This window comes from Onychostoma macrolepis, chromosome 16, assembly GCF_012432095.1.
Source record: "Onychostoma macrolepis isolate SWU-2019 chromosome 16, ASM1243209v1, whole genome shotgun sequence".
NCBI lineage: Eukaryota > Metazoa > Chordata > Actinopteri > Cypriniformes > Cyprinidae > Onychostoma > Onychostoma macrolepis.
Window position 1 is genome coordinate 5,088,710 of NC_081170.1, and position 15,689 is coordinate 5,104,398.

The 15,689-nt window shown below is 40.6% G+C and overlaps 1 protein-coding gene and 1 long non-coding RNA gene across 3 annotated transcripts; one reads left to right on the plus strand and one right to left on the minus strand.

Moving 5' to 3' along the window:
- Window positions 1-2,316: 2,316 nt before the first annotated feature.
- Window positions 2,317-3,376, minus strand: LOC131521264 (protachykinin). Its single transcript, XM_058745803.1, has 5 exons — window positions 3,266-3,376; window positions 2,995-3,094; window positions 2,847-2,870; window positions 2,521-2,577; window positions 2,317-2,442 (listed from the first exon to the last, which is right to left on the minus strand). The coding sequence occupies exons 1-5, from the start codon at window positions 3,374-3,376 to the stop codon at window positions 2,432-2,434; spliced, it is 303 nt and encodes a 100-aa protein (XP_058601786.1). The 3' UTR covers window positions 2,317-2,431.
- An 8,685-nt stretch (window positions 3,377-12,061) lies between these two features.
- LOC131521876 (uncharacterized) lies at window positions 12,062-15,313 on the plus strand. 2 transcript variants are annotated; one of them, XR_009266390.1, is made up of 5 exons: window positions 12,062-12,401; window positions 12,644-12,725; window positions 12,990-13,066; window positions 13,618-13,706; window positions 14,998-15,313. It is a non-coding gene; the product is annotated as an uncharacterized LOC131521876 (long non-coding RNA). The 2 variants fall into 2 exon arrangements; XR_009266389.1 differs by lacking the exon at window positions 12,644-12,725.
- The last annotated feature ends 376 nt before the right edge of the window (window positions 15,314-15,689 follow it).

Here is a 15,689-nt window from a genome sequence, read left to right on the forward strand (position 1 = left end):
ACAACCTGGAATTGAGTACATGTGGCATCAAATAGGAAGCCTTCGATGACACACAATGTACAACAACTAATTAGAGCTAGGAATATAGCATACAGATCTGGGGACTCTATTGCCTATAGCTTACCGACGTCTTCACTTCCATCTATAATGTGTCACTGCTCACGTCATAGGTCCCTGCCTGCTTTAAGGCAGCCACAATAGTACCTATTCCCAAACAGTCTAATGTCAAGTGTCTAAACGATTACAGACCTGTGGCACTTACCTCCGTCCCAGCCAAATGCCTGGAGAGGTTGATCATCAAACGCATTAAGAAAGCAAGACCATCAACACTTGACCCATACCAATTTGCATACAGGGAGAACAGGTTGACTGAGGACGCCATTGCGATTGTGCTCCATACATTATTGGAACATCTAGAGCAGGGGTGTCAAACTCAGTTCCTGGAGGGCCGGAGCCCTGCGGAGTTTAGATGCAACCCTAATTAAACACACCTGATCCAGCTAATCAAGTCCTTCAGGCTTATTTGAAAACTACATGGTTTGTGTGTTGGAACAAAACTCTGCAGGGCTGCGGCCCTCCAGGAAGCCTGATCTAGAGCTTAAGAACACCTATGTGAGGATGCTCTTCGTCGATTTTAGCTCTGCTTTTAACACAGTCCAGCCGTATAAACTTAGATCTAAATTACACAACCTGGGACTAAACACCACACTATGCAATTGGATGGTGGATTTTTTAACTAATCGCACATAGTGTGTGAGAATTGGCAGGCATACCTCCTCCACCCTTTTTACTAACACTGGGGTCCCCCAAGGATGCGTTCTTAGGCCACTGCTTTACACCCTTTTTACACATGACTGCTGTGCCATCTTCCCATCAAATCATATTGTCAAATTTGCGGATGACACCACGGTGCTTGGGCTCATTAACAACAACGAGACAGCATATAGGAATGAGGTACAACACTTGGGATTATGGTGCAAAACTGGACAATATAAACACTCTCCACTCTCTATCGGCAATGAGGTGGTGGAGAGGGAGAGAGATTTGAAATTTCTGGGGGTGACTATCGGAGGACCTGTCCTGGAGCACTAATACTGCCTCAGTTGTAGGAAAATCCCAACAACGCCTCTACTATCTGAGAAAACTGAAGAGTGCCAAAATTCCCAGGCAGCTAATGGTGAATTTTTCCAACTGTGCCATTAGTAGTGTTTTATCTTATGGATTCCTAGTGTGGTTTTCCAGCTGTACTATAAGGCGTGTGCAAAACATCCTGCACATCACCTGTTCCACCTGCTGCCCTGAGGTAGAAGGTACAGGTCCATACGTGCTAGAACAGCTAGACTGACCCACAGCCTCTACCCAGAGGCAGTGAGGCTGCTAAACAGACAATCTCCCCCCATTCTGCCCATATCTATAGGCACACATTACATCCCACCACAAAAATAACTGACTGGACTGCATCACTTGTTGCACTTTGTTACCATTGCTATGCAGTGGGGATGCTCTAACGATATTTTGTTGTTAATTATTATGACAATGACGACAAAGAATTGAATTGAATTGCTCAATATTTAATCATTGACATTTGTCATGTTTGTATTAATTAATAATGAATGTTTCCAAATAGGTTTTAAAGTTATATGGCAGTAATACATTGAACCTTCAAGAATAATTCATGTTTAAAGTGGAGAAAGTAAAAGTGGGAACATCATTTATAAATGAATTAATTGATACTTTGACATGGTACTTTAATAAAATAATGCTTATTACATATTTTAAAAAGTCTTGCAAATTGAATTACATTTCTGTTCAAAATTCATTTAATAATTAATGTTTCTCTAAATGTAACTCAGTGGCATCTTTCATCTATTTACTTTTAACCAACAAATGCATCACAATTTTAAAGAGCCAATAAATAAAATAATCACTTTTATGCCTTAAAATGAACTTTCTGTGAAAATTCCCAGTCGTATATTATCGCTCTAACCAACTTGTGAATGAACTGAATGACTATTTGTGAAGAGTTCTAGTAATTTGGTTTTGTTTGTATTTGTGTCCGTTTAACAAATGAGCACGAGCCAAAGGAGTTTTGCATGAAAGATCATGGGAATGTATCATGTGGCAGTATGACTAATCATTATTCAGCACTAGGTGGCGGTGTCGACACATTACCAATCCTTCCTCATTCTTTTGGATCAGAGATTTTGTTGGGTGGTACAACACACTTAAACATTTTTAATTGTGGCTTTAGTGTCCAACTCAAACAGTTTTTGGCGCCACTGTATATAAATAAGACAAATGCAGTTTCCCAAATGACTATTATCTTGTTTTTATTTTTAATTTATTTATTTCAGAACAGAGCATTATCAGTTTGGACCAAAATTAGGTGCATGTTAAAAGCTTCAACAAAGTCACAGCGCTCGTCTTTTCTCTAGAAGGATCCTAAAATAAAATATATGTCATTAAAAACGCTGTGACAGCTGTATGCATGTGGAAAAAGAAAAGAGAAAACTGACAAACCTGGTTCAACCACATTCCGTTTTCCCATTAAACCCACAAAAGTCTGGAATTTCTGCCCTGGAAGTCATTTATGAGATAAACCAAAAAATATCAGATTTGATTCACACACGATTCAGCATTAGCAGCCGCTTCGTCTTTTGAAAGAAGTTTAATCATGGCATTAATGTAAATGCAACAATTATAGGACACCCAACAGTCATAATAACTGCAAAAAATAAAATAAAATAAATCTATGTAGGACATTTATTTTTAAAGTACATTTAAATACAACCCGTTATTCCAAAGTACAGTACACTTGATTAGGAAAAACTCCCCAAAATACTTACGTCTTCGTGTTATCTGTGATTTTGCTGTGAAGAGAAAGCAACATTTAGATTATTTAGATAATACAGTGTATTTATACCATATCAACTGATAATGTGGAATTGATAAGGAAAAATAATCTAAACAATGAAATTTGTCAAATATTTTTACCAGATGATCTTTTCCCCATTAGACCGAAAACCTGTTGTAGTCCAGGTGCTCGGCTGACCCTTTCCAACATCGTCTGTAGATCAGACTCCAGCACATTTACCTTCAGATGATAGAAATAATTAAGCATTGCAACCAGCTGACAAACTTTCCTTATACAGTATAATGCTGCTAAATGATTTTATTTAAAATACTAATATTGTGTATTAAATTGCAAATGATATCACTTCTATATTCCGATTGAGAACGACAATGTAAAACTGAAATCACTAACCTCGCCTGGATACCTGTCACTCATCCAGTTATCCTCATCAGGACTGACGTTCTGGCACAAAATATCTGTCAAAGCAGAGAACAGCAGGACAATCAGCAGGAAGATCTTCATGATGCACTGAGTCTGAAGCCAAACTCTCAGGCTGTTTTACTCTGACAACAGAAATCAGACTGGCAGTAAATAACCTGAGCATTGCCTGTGATGATTCCGGTGCAAACAGCAGCTCTGTTTAAATAGGGCTGGTGAAACGGGCAGATGATGAATCAGGTGGCAATTATGAATTATTAAAAGAAAATTGCTGCTTCACTGGATTATCCCAGTGAGATTCATCCACTGTCAATTTCAGCCATAATTCTCCATTCTGCACATGACCTCTGATCCACTCCTGGTTCACATCGCTCAAGATGCCTGATCAATTTGAAGGAGTCTCAGAATTAGACAGTAACTTTACTTCATGACACTTCATGATTTCCTTCACTCGCATTCATTTGACTGATGCTGTTATAATTGATTGCTGTAAATCAATGCTGTCCATATGTTGCTTGACTGTATGTGTCTGTGTTTGTACCTTCTATTCTATTCTATTCCAAAAGTATTGGAACAGTGAAGACAAAATTGTTCTGTTGGCAGTGGAGTCAAGACATTTGCAAATATGATGAAAAGATGAATATGAGATAAAACTACAGAATGTCACATTTTATTATTAGCCGTTTCAACACATACATATTTTACCAAATAAAAAGAACAGCACTTTTAGAGTTCATCCCACTCATTGATGTGAGCATAAGTATTGGGACAGTTGAACATAAGGCAGATATAAAATATTAAAAGCTATTATTTAGTTGCAGATCCCTTGCGCACTATCACAGCAGTGGGTCTGTGACCCATAGACATCACCAGACTCTTAGTCTCATCCTTTGAAATACTTTTCCCAGTCTTTAATGCAGCCAATTCCAATTGTTGCTTGTTTTGGGGAGTTTCTGCCTTTACTCTCCTCTTCAGCTGGTGAAATTCATGTTCAATCGGATTTAAATCTGGAGATTGACTTGGGCAATCTAAGACTTTCCATTTCTTTGCCCTTATAAATTCCTTGACTGAACTGGCAGGGTGTTTTCGGTCATTGTCCTGATGCAATATGAAGCACTTCCCAATGAATCTCTTGGCATTTTCTTGAATATTGGTAGGCAAGATGGTTTTGTACCCTTCCAAATTGATTCTGCTACTGTCATCATACATTAAGTCATCAGTAAAGTTGAGAGGGCCTGTTCCAGAGACGGCCATGCATGCCCATGCCATGACACCACCTCCACCATGCTTTACAGATGAGGCTGTATGCTTGGGATCATTGCAGTTCCCTTTTTTTCTCCACATTTTTGCTTTCCAATCACTTCGATAAAGGTTCATCGTTGTCTCATGGGTCCATAAACATAGTTCCAAAACTCTTCTGGCTCATCTTTGTGCTTTTTTGCAAACTCTAATCTTGCCTTTCTATTTTTGGAGCTGGTCAGAGGTTTGTATCTTGCTGTGTAGCATCTGTAATTCTGTGTCAAAGTCTCCTGAGGATAGTAGATTGTCAAAGCATCACCCCACACTGTAACCGATTTTTGTAATTTGAACAGTATTTTACTGTATTATGTACAGTAAGATACTGTAAAATATATATACAGTATTTTACTGTAAACTGCAAAGGATTATAGGAAAATGTATGGTCGCTACAGTAAACTACTGTAAATTTACAGAAGTGAATTTGCCTGCGAAAAACTGACCAATAGCAAGGGAGATTTTTTTTTTTTTTTTTTTGCTGTTTGGTGGAAGCAGCGGTAAAAGGACAAAAGAGACAAGTTGCACTGTTAACTGGACAAAAAAAAGGTTAGTAGGCCTATATTATTTCTGTTTGATGCAAAACTGAGATATTTTAAGATGTTTTAACTTATTAACAGCAAACTAACATTATTCATCGCGTCGTTTTTCATGTCGGGAGTTGAGGCCTTTTTTCTGACTGACGGCCGGATTAAAGGAACACTCCACTTTTTTTGGAAATAGGCTCATTCACCAACTCCCACAGAGTTAATAAATTGAGTTTTACCGTTTTTGAATCCATTCAGCTGATATCTGGATCTGGCGATAGCGCTTTTAACATAGATCATTGAATCCGATTAGACCAGTAGCATCGCGTTCAAAAATGACCAAAGAGTTTCGATATTTGTCCTATTTAAAACTTGACTCTTCTGTAGTTATATCGTGTACTAAGACCGGCGGAAAATGAAAAGTTGCGATTTTCTAGTGTGACACCCTAAAGTATGTGCAAAATTTGGGTTTTGTGATGTTGGAAGAAAACGTTTATTTTCTGTATACTGTATTGCATCTTATTTATATATATTCTATTTTGAATATTGGAAAAAAAAATGTGTCAAGTGAAAATCATTGTCTATTGTTTAGTGAAATCAGGACTCTTATTTTAAAAATGAGCTGAGGACTCGTACAGAGGGGCAGTGTTGTGCTTGCGCCGGCGCTCTCACAATTGCTGGGGATTACGTGCGACACAGACACGCTTGCTCCTGTCTCCTTAATTTTTCCTGTTTTTACAGACATTCTGATCTGTCAACACGGCCTTCTGTGCGGGGTCTGTTACAGATTTGTGGGGGCTCGTCCGGGATCGACTCCAGATGCCCACGGAAGTCGATCCATAAAACCTGATCCTGAGGACCAACAGAGTGTGGATGCTGATGCAGTGATCCAATAGAAGAGGACATCAGTGTGAAGAGCTGGTGACTGCGCGAGTGGCTCGAGGGGCAGTGGGAAAGAGGTTAACATGGCTGATCGAGTACGCAAGGGCCTGGTGTGGGACATCAGGAAGAGGCTACTCAACCTGTCCGCTGTTGAACTGTTCCAAGTCGCCAAAAGCATCGGTACAATACCAGAAAGGGACTTCTCCGAACTTGACGCTGAAGATCAAGAGGGCTGTCTTGAATACATCAATGCCTTCATGTACAGCACTCACCTGTTAGAATCAGAGGACAGAGGTATGACTGAACTTTTGGTTTTACAAGGGACTGTGGAGGCTGTTGTACAAGAGCATGGTGCTGCAGCGCCTTGTTATCACCATGGTGAGATTGAGAGTAATGTTGATGCTGATGTATGCCCTGCACCTACTTCATATACACACACCTCTACAGGTCACATGATCACTACAGACACTGTGCATGTAGAATCGCAAAAAAAACCTGCATCTTACCTAGGGGAGGTTAGAGGGTTAGATACAAATCCCAGTACCAATCCTACTGTCAGACATTCAGACTTCGAAGAGTTGAGCAGGAAACTCCTTCAGTATCTTACACCGCATACACAGCACCCCACTCCTAGCCCACCTGTGATACACAACAGTAATCAGGGGAGTATTACGCGCAATCAAACCAGGTAACTTCAAAGAAATGGTTATGAATAAGGAGGATATGACAGTAGAAGAGCTTAAGAGGTTCCTTCAGTCACACCTAGGGGACAAAAGTAGCACAGAGTTATTTCAAGAACTAATGTGTGCAAAACAGATGGAGACCGAAACACCCCAACAGTTGCTGTATAGAGTAATAGGCCTTAAGCAGAAAATACTCTTTGCGATCAAACAGTCTAACACGGATGTGAGATACAGCCCAGCCACGATCCAAGATGTGTTCCTTCATACTGTATATCAGGGCCTAGGGCACAGATACAAAGATGTCAGGAGGGAGCTCAAACCTCTGCTAGCTGACCACAGTATCACAGATGAGGCAATAGTTAGAAATGTGATGAAAACCACTAATGATGAAAATGAGCGAGCGCGAAGGTTGGGTCCAATCACTCGTCCCAAGCAAAGCACTGCAAGTTGTGCCCAACTCGAAAGTGAACCTGACAGAGGGGTAAAAGGAGCATCTGTTCAGAAAAGTAAAAATGATCCAATAATGCAACTTACTGCTCGCATTGACGCACTTACCAGTCTGGTAGACTCCATGCGACAGTCAACACTGAGGCCACAACCTGAACACACCTGTCAATGTTTTGTAAGAGGTCACTCCCCACAGCAAGGGGCAAAACTCCGGGGATGCCCCAGATGTGTCGAAGCCGGACAACAGAGCTGCACTCATTGTTTCATCTGTGGCGAAGAGGGGCACCGGGCTCGAGGATGTCTCCGGAAGCAAAGACTGCAGGGAAACGGGAATCGGCCACTGCCAAGGGACGACCAGTGACCGAGTCTCCTATGTCCCAAAGCCCTGAGGACTTAACTTCAGGGATCGAACCTGACTTTGTAAAATGTAAACCCACAAGAGCATCTCCCTGCTGTAAAAACCAAACCCTCCATGACAAAGGAATATATCAGGGTGTTGGCAGTTCATCTGCGCCTGGAACTAAGAAAGAAACTATTGTTAAACTGATAGGAAAGAAAGCGCTGGCCCAGTGTAATCTCAATGGCCTTGATGTCACCGCTCTGCTTGATACTGGAGCTCAAGTAAGCATAATTGACCGAACCTGGAAAGACAAATACTTACCCGCTGTAGAAGTAAGGCCTCTTGCAGAGTTCATGGGAATGTCAGAGAAGTTGGAAGTGTATGCAGTCAATGGAGATCTAATTCCTTTTGATGGGTGGTCTGTCATTGCTGTCAACTTACAAGGAAATGACAACCCGGACCTCTCAATTAATGTTCCTTTCCTGGTTAGCCACATCCCGATTGAGAGGCCATTGCTCGGCTTTAACATTGTGGAAGAGCTAATTCAGGGCCAACCAGAGCATTTAGTTCCTACCTTAGTTTCATTGCTCTCCAGTGCAATAGCAGTATCAAGTGAGCAAGCCCAGACCCTGGTTAGTTTTGTACAGACTCCCGAGCACAGTGGACAGTGGGGGCGGTTGAGAATAAGCCGAGACAGCGTTTTGCTACCAGCAGGTCAGGTAGCATGGGTAAAGTGCAGAGTACCATCCAAAATGGACCAGTCTGGCACAGTAGCCCTGTTTGAGTCAGATGAGGACAATGTGCAGTTGGAGCAGCTGGATATGGGTGAAGGATTGTTGGAAGTCCAGAGCTCAGGAAGCCCATACGTTGCGGTCCCTATCGGCAACCACTCGACATGCGACATTACCCTGTCTCGTAACACAATCCTAAGGTACATCCATCCCATTGAAACGGTCTTGGAAGTGGAAAGGTGCAGGGAAACAAAGGACACTGGGAAGGTTCATGGTGCAGCGGTGGCTGCGGTGGATGAAAGTTCGACATTGTGGCACCCACCTGTTGATCTCAGCCATCTAAGTGAGGATCAACAAGCAGTAGTTAAGCAAATGCTGCATGAGGAGTCTGCATCTTTTGCCCGGGATGAGAATGATGTTGGCTACATCCAGAGTCTCCAAATGTCCATCAATCTCAAAGATGACATACCAGTACAACGTGCCTATTCCTCGATACCCAAACCGTTGTTCAAAGAAGTCAAGGACTATATCCAAGACCTTCTGGCTAAAGGGTGGATTGTAAAATCTAAGTCCCCTTACTCTGCCCCAGTAGTCTGTGTTCGGAAAAAAGATGGCTCACTGCGCTTATGTGTTGACTATCGCCTCCTCAATAGGAAGACCGTACCAGACAGGCACCCCTTGCCTAGGATTCAGGACCTGATTGATACCCTGGGAGGGTATGCTTGGTTTAGCATCCTTGACCAGGGAAAAGCTTACCACCAGGGCTTCATAGCAGAGGGCTCGAGACACATGACTGCCTTCATCACTCCGTGGGGGCTCTATGAGTGGGTGAGGATCCCATTTGGCCTGTCTAACGCACCTGCGGCATTCCAGCGCAGCATGGAGGAGATGCTGAATGAGCTCAGGGATGAGTGCTGTGTCCCATACCTTCATGATGTGCTGTGTTATGCCAGGTCGTTTGAGGAACATGTAGGAGTAATCCGAAAAGTTCTTCAGACTCTTAGACGCCATGGAGTAAAACTTAGGCCTGAGAAGTGTGAACATCGGCCAGGCAAAGCGAATATTGATGCTGACACGTTATCTCAGCTTCCTCTTGAGATGGAGAAATATGCCACAGAGTGCACGGAGGACCTGTCCCAAGAGGTTGTCCGAGCGGTCTGGGAGGGGACTCATGCCTCCAGGAAGAAAGATGTGGCTTGGATTGCGGCACTCAATATAGCTCACGGAGATATGGACCTATCATCCTCTGCCCCCTTGTTGCCACCTATAAGCAAGGTTGAACTCGCCAAAGCTCAAAGGGATGATCCAGTTATTTCTAGCATAATGGAGATGAAAGAGACCAATGAGGTACCGAATGAAGACAGGAGGAGAAAGATGATGGGGCCAGCCAGGAAACTCTTACGGGAGTGGAGCAAACTGTCTTTGGAAGAGGGATGTCTGTATAGGCAAGTGGCTGGACGGAAGCAGCTTGTTCTGCCAACCAAGTATAGACAACTTGCCTTGGAGCACCTGCATGATAGGATGGGACATGTAGGCCAAGAAAGAGTAATCCACTTAATGCGGGAGAGGTTCTACTGGCCCCATATGAAGAGAGAAGTAGAGGAGTACATTACCAAAAGGTGTCCATGCATCAAAGCAAAAAAAAAACAGTCACTCATGTCCGAGCACCCATGGGAAGTATAACTTCCAGCTCACCGATGGAACTTGTCTGCATTGACTATCTTCACCTGGAGCAAAGTCAGGGAGGATATGAATATATATTAGTGGTCATAGATCACTTCACACGATTCGCTCAAGCTTTCCCTACAAGAAACAAGTCCGGACGGACAGCGGCTGAGCGGTTGTTTAATGACTACATTCCTCGCTTTGGCTACCCAGGGAAGTTACATCACGATCAGGGCAGAGAGTTCGAAAATGAACTTTTTCGGAATCTTCGACAGTTGGCTGGGATGCGCCATTCGAGAACATCCCCATATCACCCTCAGGGGAACCCAGCCGAGAGATTTAACCGGACCCTCCTGCAAATGCTCCGAACAATGGCAGAGAAGGAAAAAGCGAAGTGGAAAGATCACCTGCCTCAGATTATACATGCCTACAATTGCACTAGCCATGAGTCAACTGGGTATTCCCCATTCTACCTGCTGTATGGACGGCATCCCCGCCTTCCTATTGACTTAATATTTGGGCTGGTTGAAGAAGACGAGGGGCAAACGCCCAGAGGATTTGCTGAACAGTGGGCTAGAAGAATGACTGAGGCATACCAAATAGCAAGTGAAAACAGCAAGCAGGCGAGTGCACGAGGCAAAGCCCAGTACGACCTTAAAGTCAAAGGTGTAGTGCTGAGACCTGGAGACAGGGTATTAGTCAGAAATCTCAATGAGCGCGGAGGTCCAGGAAAACTTAGACCATACTGGGAGAGAACCATTTACGTAGTCGAAGAACAAGTGGCTGACAACCCGGTGTATAAGGTGTGCCCCGAGAATGGAGGTAAGAAGGGAACACGCACTTTACACCGAAACCTGCTCTTGCTAGTAAATGACTTACCTGTTGAAACTCCGTCAGATCCTGGGAACTCTGCAAAACAGAAGCAAAACAAAAAAAAGAACAGAGAGACACAGAGCAAGGAGGCTACATACCATGGAGAAGAAGAGACCGATTCAAATTCAGATGACTCTGGAGAGTATTGGCTGATGATTCCTTCAGGTTGGGTAGAATCTGAAAGAAGGAATACTTACCGGCCAAGGACAGAACCAACTCAGGAGAATCCTCTGATGGAAGTGGCGCCACCAGTTTTTGCAAGAGGAGAGCAAGATCAAATACAAGTGTCACAGGAGAGAGATGCCCAAAGCAGTAGTCACTCAATGGATGAACCTGTTCACTGCACTGTATCCTCACCAAGGAGTGGAGAAGACGGTGGAATCGAAAGTCTTTGGATGAATGATGCAAGGGACTATCCAGAGGAAGAAGATCCAGTTATAACAAGGCGATCCGCACGAGAGCGAAAACCAAAGCGCTTGTTCACATATGAGACACTGGGTCAACCCTCAATACAACCTCAGACCACACTCAACAGTGTAGTAGCTTATACACTACCATACTTACCAATGTGGGCAACACCTTATCCTGTGCCACATTCCTTTCAGATTACACTTTACACTGACGTAAACACATTTACAAATTTCACATCTACAATGCCAGTATATTGAGCAAAAGACATGGTGTTATAAAAAAAAAAAAAAAAAAAGGGAGTATTGAATGGTGGGAGTTTTTGTAACTGGAGCCTATTTCATTTTGTCGGGGAGGATGTGACACCCTAAAGTGTGTGCAAAATTTGGGTTTTGTGATGTTGGAAGAAAACGTTTATTTTCTGTATACTGTATTGCATCTTATTTATATATATTTTATTTTGAATATTGGAAAAAAAAAATGTGTCAAGTGAAAATCATTGTCTATTGTTTAATGAAATCAGGACTCTTATTTTAAAAATGAGCTGAGGAGTCGTACAGAGGGGCAGTGTTGTGCTTGCACCGGCGCTCTCACAATTGCTGGGGATTACGTGCGACACAGACACGCTTGCTCCTGTCTCCTTAATTTTTCCTGTTTTTACAGACATTCTGATCTGTCAACACGGCCTTCTGTGCGGGGTCTGTTACACTAGGCTGATGTGATTAAGAACTATACTCTCATTCCGGCGTAATAATCAAGGAACTTTGCTGCCGTGCCATGGCGCAGTGATATTACGCAGCGCCTGAAAGTAGTCCCCAGCTAGGTACCTAGTTATAATATAGCTGGGGACTACTTTCAGGCGCTACGTAATATCACTGCGCCATGGTACGGCAGCAAAGTTCCTTGATTATTACGCTGGAATGAGAGTATAGTTCCTAGCCAAATCGGCCTAGAAAATCGCAACTTTTCATTTTCTGCTGGTCTTAGTACACGATATAACTACAGAAGAGTCAAGTTTTAAATAGGACAAATATCGAAACTCTTTGGTCATTTTTGAACGCGATGCTACTGGTCTAATCGGATTCAATGATCTATGCTAAGCTATGCTAAAAGTGCTATCGCCAGACCCGGAGATCGGCTCAATGGATTCCAAAACGGTAAAACTCAACTTATTAACTCTGGGGGAGTTGCAGAATGAGCCTATTTCCAAAAAAGTGGAGTGTTCCTTTAACGCCGCCATAACGGTGATAACATCGACTGGTGAGTAAATGAAGGTCACCTATATTAGCCAAAATAAACCTTATTAAACCGAGAAACACGTTTGTAGGTTTTGCTGCCCTTTGATGCAAGTTAGTTAATCTGGCGAGTCGTTAAGTACTCAACCTTAACCAACAAAGGTGAAATAATGTTATTGAGGTAAAGTGCGTAGGCAACACCACTGTTTCAATTCAAGCATTCTCAAGTAACGTTACTTCTTTTGTTTGTTCTTTTCAAATTTCTAGTCTAGATTTCGTCGACAACGTCGGAGGTGTATTTTGGAGCCTCTTCTTGTGAATGCCATAGTTTCGATGATAACATCAACTGGTAAATTAATAATGTCAGTTAGCCGAAGTTAACGAACACAGAGAAGCATAATATCTTTTGTACACTGCCTCTTTATCGCAAGTGTAATTCTCTTCAAATGCTATTTAAGTTAGAAACGTGTGTACCAATGTTGTATGTAACTTTAGAGACGGTCCCTATTCAGTGAGAGACATAAAATAAAACCGCGAGCTAACATGAAATACTGAGGAAAACTGAGTTAAGAAATACCACTGTAAAGTACATCTTTTGTATTTTATTTTCAAGTTTGTGATCTTGTGGTCATGTCGTCTGCATCGGAGGAGTATTGGAGTCTTTTCCTGTGATTGCCGTCGTAACAACAGGTGAGCTTTCATCTAATGTTACTAAAGTAGCCAAATTAGCCACAGGCTGCTGTTCTCCACTAACTTACTTTATAAAGAGAGGAACGGGCTAGCAATATATTAATATAGTAAGTTTTGCTTATAAATATAAAAAATGTGGTAACACTTTACAATAAGGTTCATTAGTTAACATTAACGTTAGTTAAAAACATTAATGAACAATGCTTCTACAGCATTTATTAAGCTTAATGTTAATTTCAGCATTTACTAATGCATTATTAAAATCACAAGTTGTGTTTGTTAACATTAGTTAATGCACTGTGAACTAACATGGAATAAACAACAACTGTTTTGTCATTAACAAAGATTAATAAATAGTGTAATAAATGCATTGCTCATTGTTTGTTCATGTTAGTTAATACATTAACCAATGTTAACAAATGACACCTTATTGTAAAGTGTTACCAAAAATATTTATTTTATTCAAAATGTTTGTATTACTGTACGGTAGTTTTTTTCTGATCATAAACTATAGTAACACTAAAAGTGTGATGTGACTCTGTCTGTTACAGGAGATTTCTCCATGAAAAAACAAGATCCTGAATATGAGGGCAGAATCATCATACAGCCAGCTGTCAGTTTTACAGAAATGCAGAATTAGGTAACCCAAAATACATTTTGTTTTACATTGCATTTACATTCATGCATTTGCCAGATGCTTTTAGCCAAAGCAAGTTATATTGTATTTAATGTAGGGGAGCACGGGACACAACCTAACACTGACTTTCTTAGCATGTGTAAATCCACGTGGGGTTCAGAGTATAACTTTTTTATACACTTTTAATTTCACACTTGTCTAGTACAAATATGTTGGGTTGTTTCATAATTACAGGTGTATATGTTTTTCGTTATTTATCTCAAGAGAATGGAAGTGACAACATGCCCCGTAGGTGGGGTACATTGTAACATGTGAGGGGCACGTTGTAACATAACCATATGACAGCTTAAAATATTATCGGATCTAATGAAAAAATATACAAGACAAACTAAAATATTTTGTCAATAAAATAAAATCATGAACTTTTTTAAATACAATAATGGCGTTTTTTAAGAATTAAAAATAATCTAATTTTGGAGTTTGACAATGAACACATTGCAACCATGCTTGGGACGGCCCTGATCGCAACACACAGCTACATATACAGTGTAGTTCAAAACAGTGCGCAAATGAAGAAACACATTCAGAAATTCAGAAATGATACACTCCCCTCCCTCCACACACAGCTGTCATAGGACACAGGACACGAGACACATAAATGAGCCAAAATGCTTTACATTTCTTGAAATAATTTCTGAACATTAAACATCGATTCTCAGTCTTTATTCACCTGTTTCTTGTGGCTTCTCATTGAAACTCATAAAAGTAAATGGTGTAAATTGCATTGCTAATGTCATAGAATAGCATAGTTTAATAATAGCGGGGCACATTGTAACACAGTTTTACAACATTCCCCATCTGTGCAACTGGAATTTAAAACTGGTTAGTGTCTTCTGCTAGTTAGCGAAGCATTATAAAACTATCTAAACTGATAACAGATTGGAGATTAAAATAATAGCAGATTTGTCTCATTTTAAATGAATACTAAAAACTGAGATGACAATTTGCTTTAGCCAGAAATGGTCTTCTGCTTTGGTAGAATATATTTTCAGCGGCATCTTCAAAAGATTTTTGAATTTTGGTGCACTTTATTCTCTATATAGTGTTGATATGGCAGTAGTAAATTCTGTAAATTTGTATTTGTACAGTATTTGGTTATGCTAGCATGTGTTCAGATGTAGTATATAAGGTTTTATTAACATCAAAGTGCATACAGCACCAAGTTTGACAGTTGAGGCAAATTCTGTAAATACTGCTTTGAAAAATAATGCTTTTTTTTTTCTTGTGCTTGCAGGTTCATTCAGATCTTTGTGGCACCAAATGCATTGAAAGTCACAGGTCAGCTGGAATTCTGGAAAGAGGGTGCAAAGAAAAAGTATCTGCCTGAATCCCATTCAGTCAAAATTACTGAAATTTAACACAACAACACAAACTCATTTTTACTGTTACTATTATTTGATTTTTATTAACACTACCAGTCAAAAGTTTTTGAACAGTAAGATTTTTAATGTTTTTAAAGAAGCCTCTTCTGCTCACCAAGCCTGCATTTATTTGATCCAAAGTACAGCAAAAACAGTACAATTTTGAAATATTTTTACTATTTAAAATAAATGTTTTCTATTTGAATATATTTTAAAATGTAATTTATTCCTGTCATCAAAGCTGAATTTTTAACATCATTACTCCAGTCTTCAGTGTCACGTGATCCTTCAGAAATCATTCTAATATTCTGATTTGCTGCTCAAAAAAACTATTATTATTATTATTATGTTATTATTATGTTGAAAACAGCTGAGTCTAATTTTTTCAGGTTTCCTTGATGAATAGAAAATGTATCTGAAATAGAAATATTTTGTAACATCATAAATGTCTTTATCTTCAATTTAAACCATCCTTGTTAAATAAAAGTAGTAATTTGTATAATCCCCTCAAAAAGATTACTGAATCCAAGCTTTTTAATGGTATAGTGTATAATGTTACAAAATC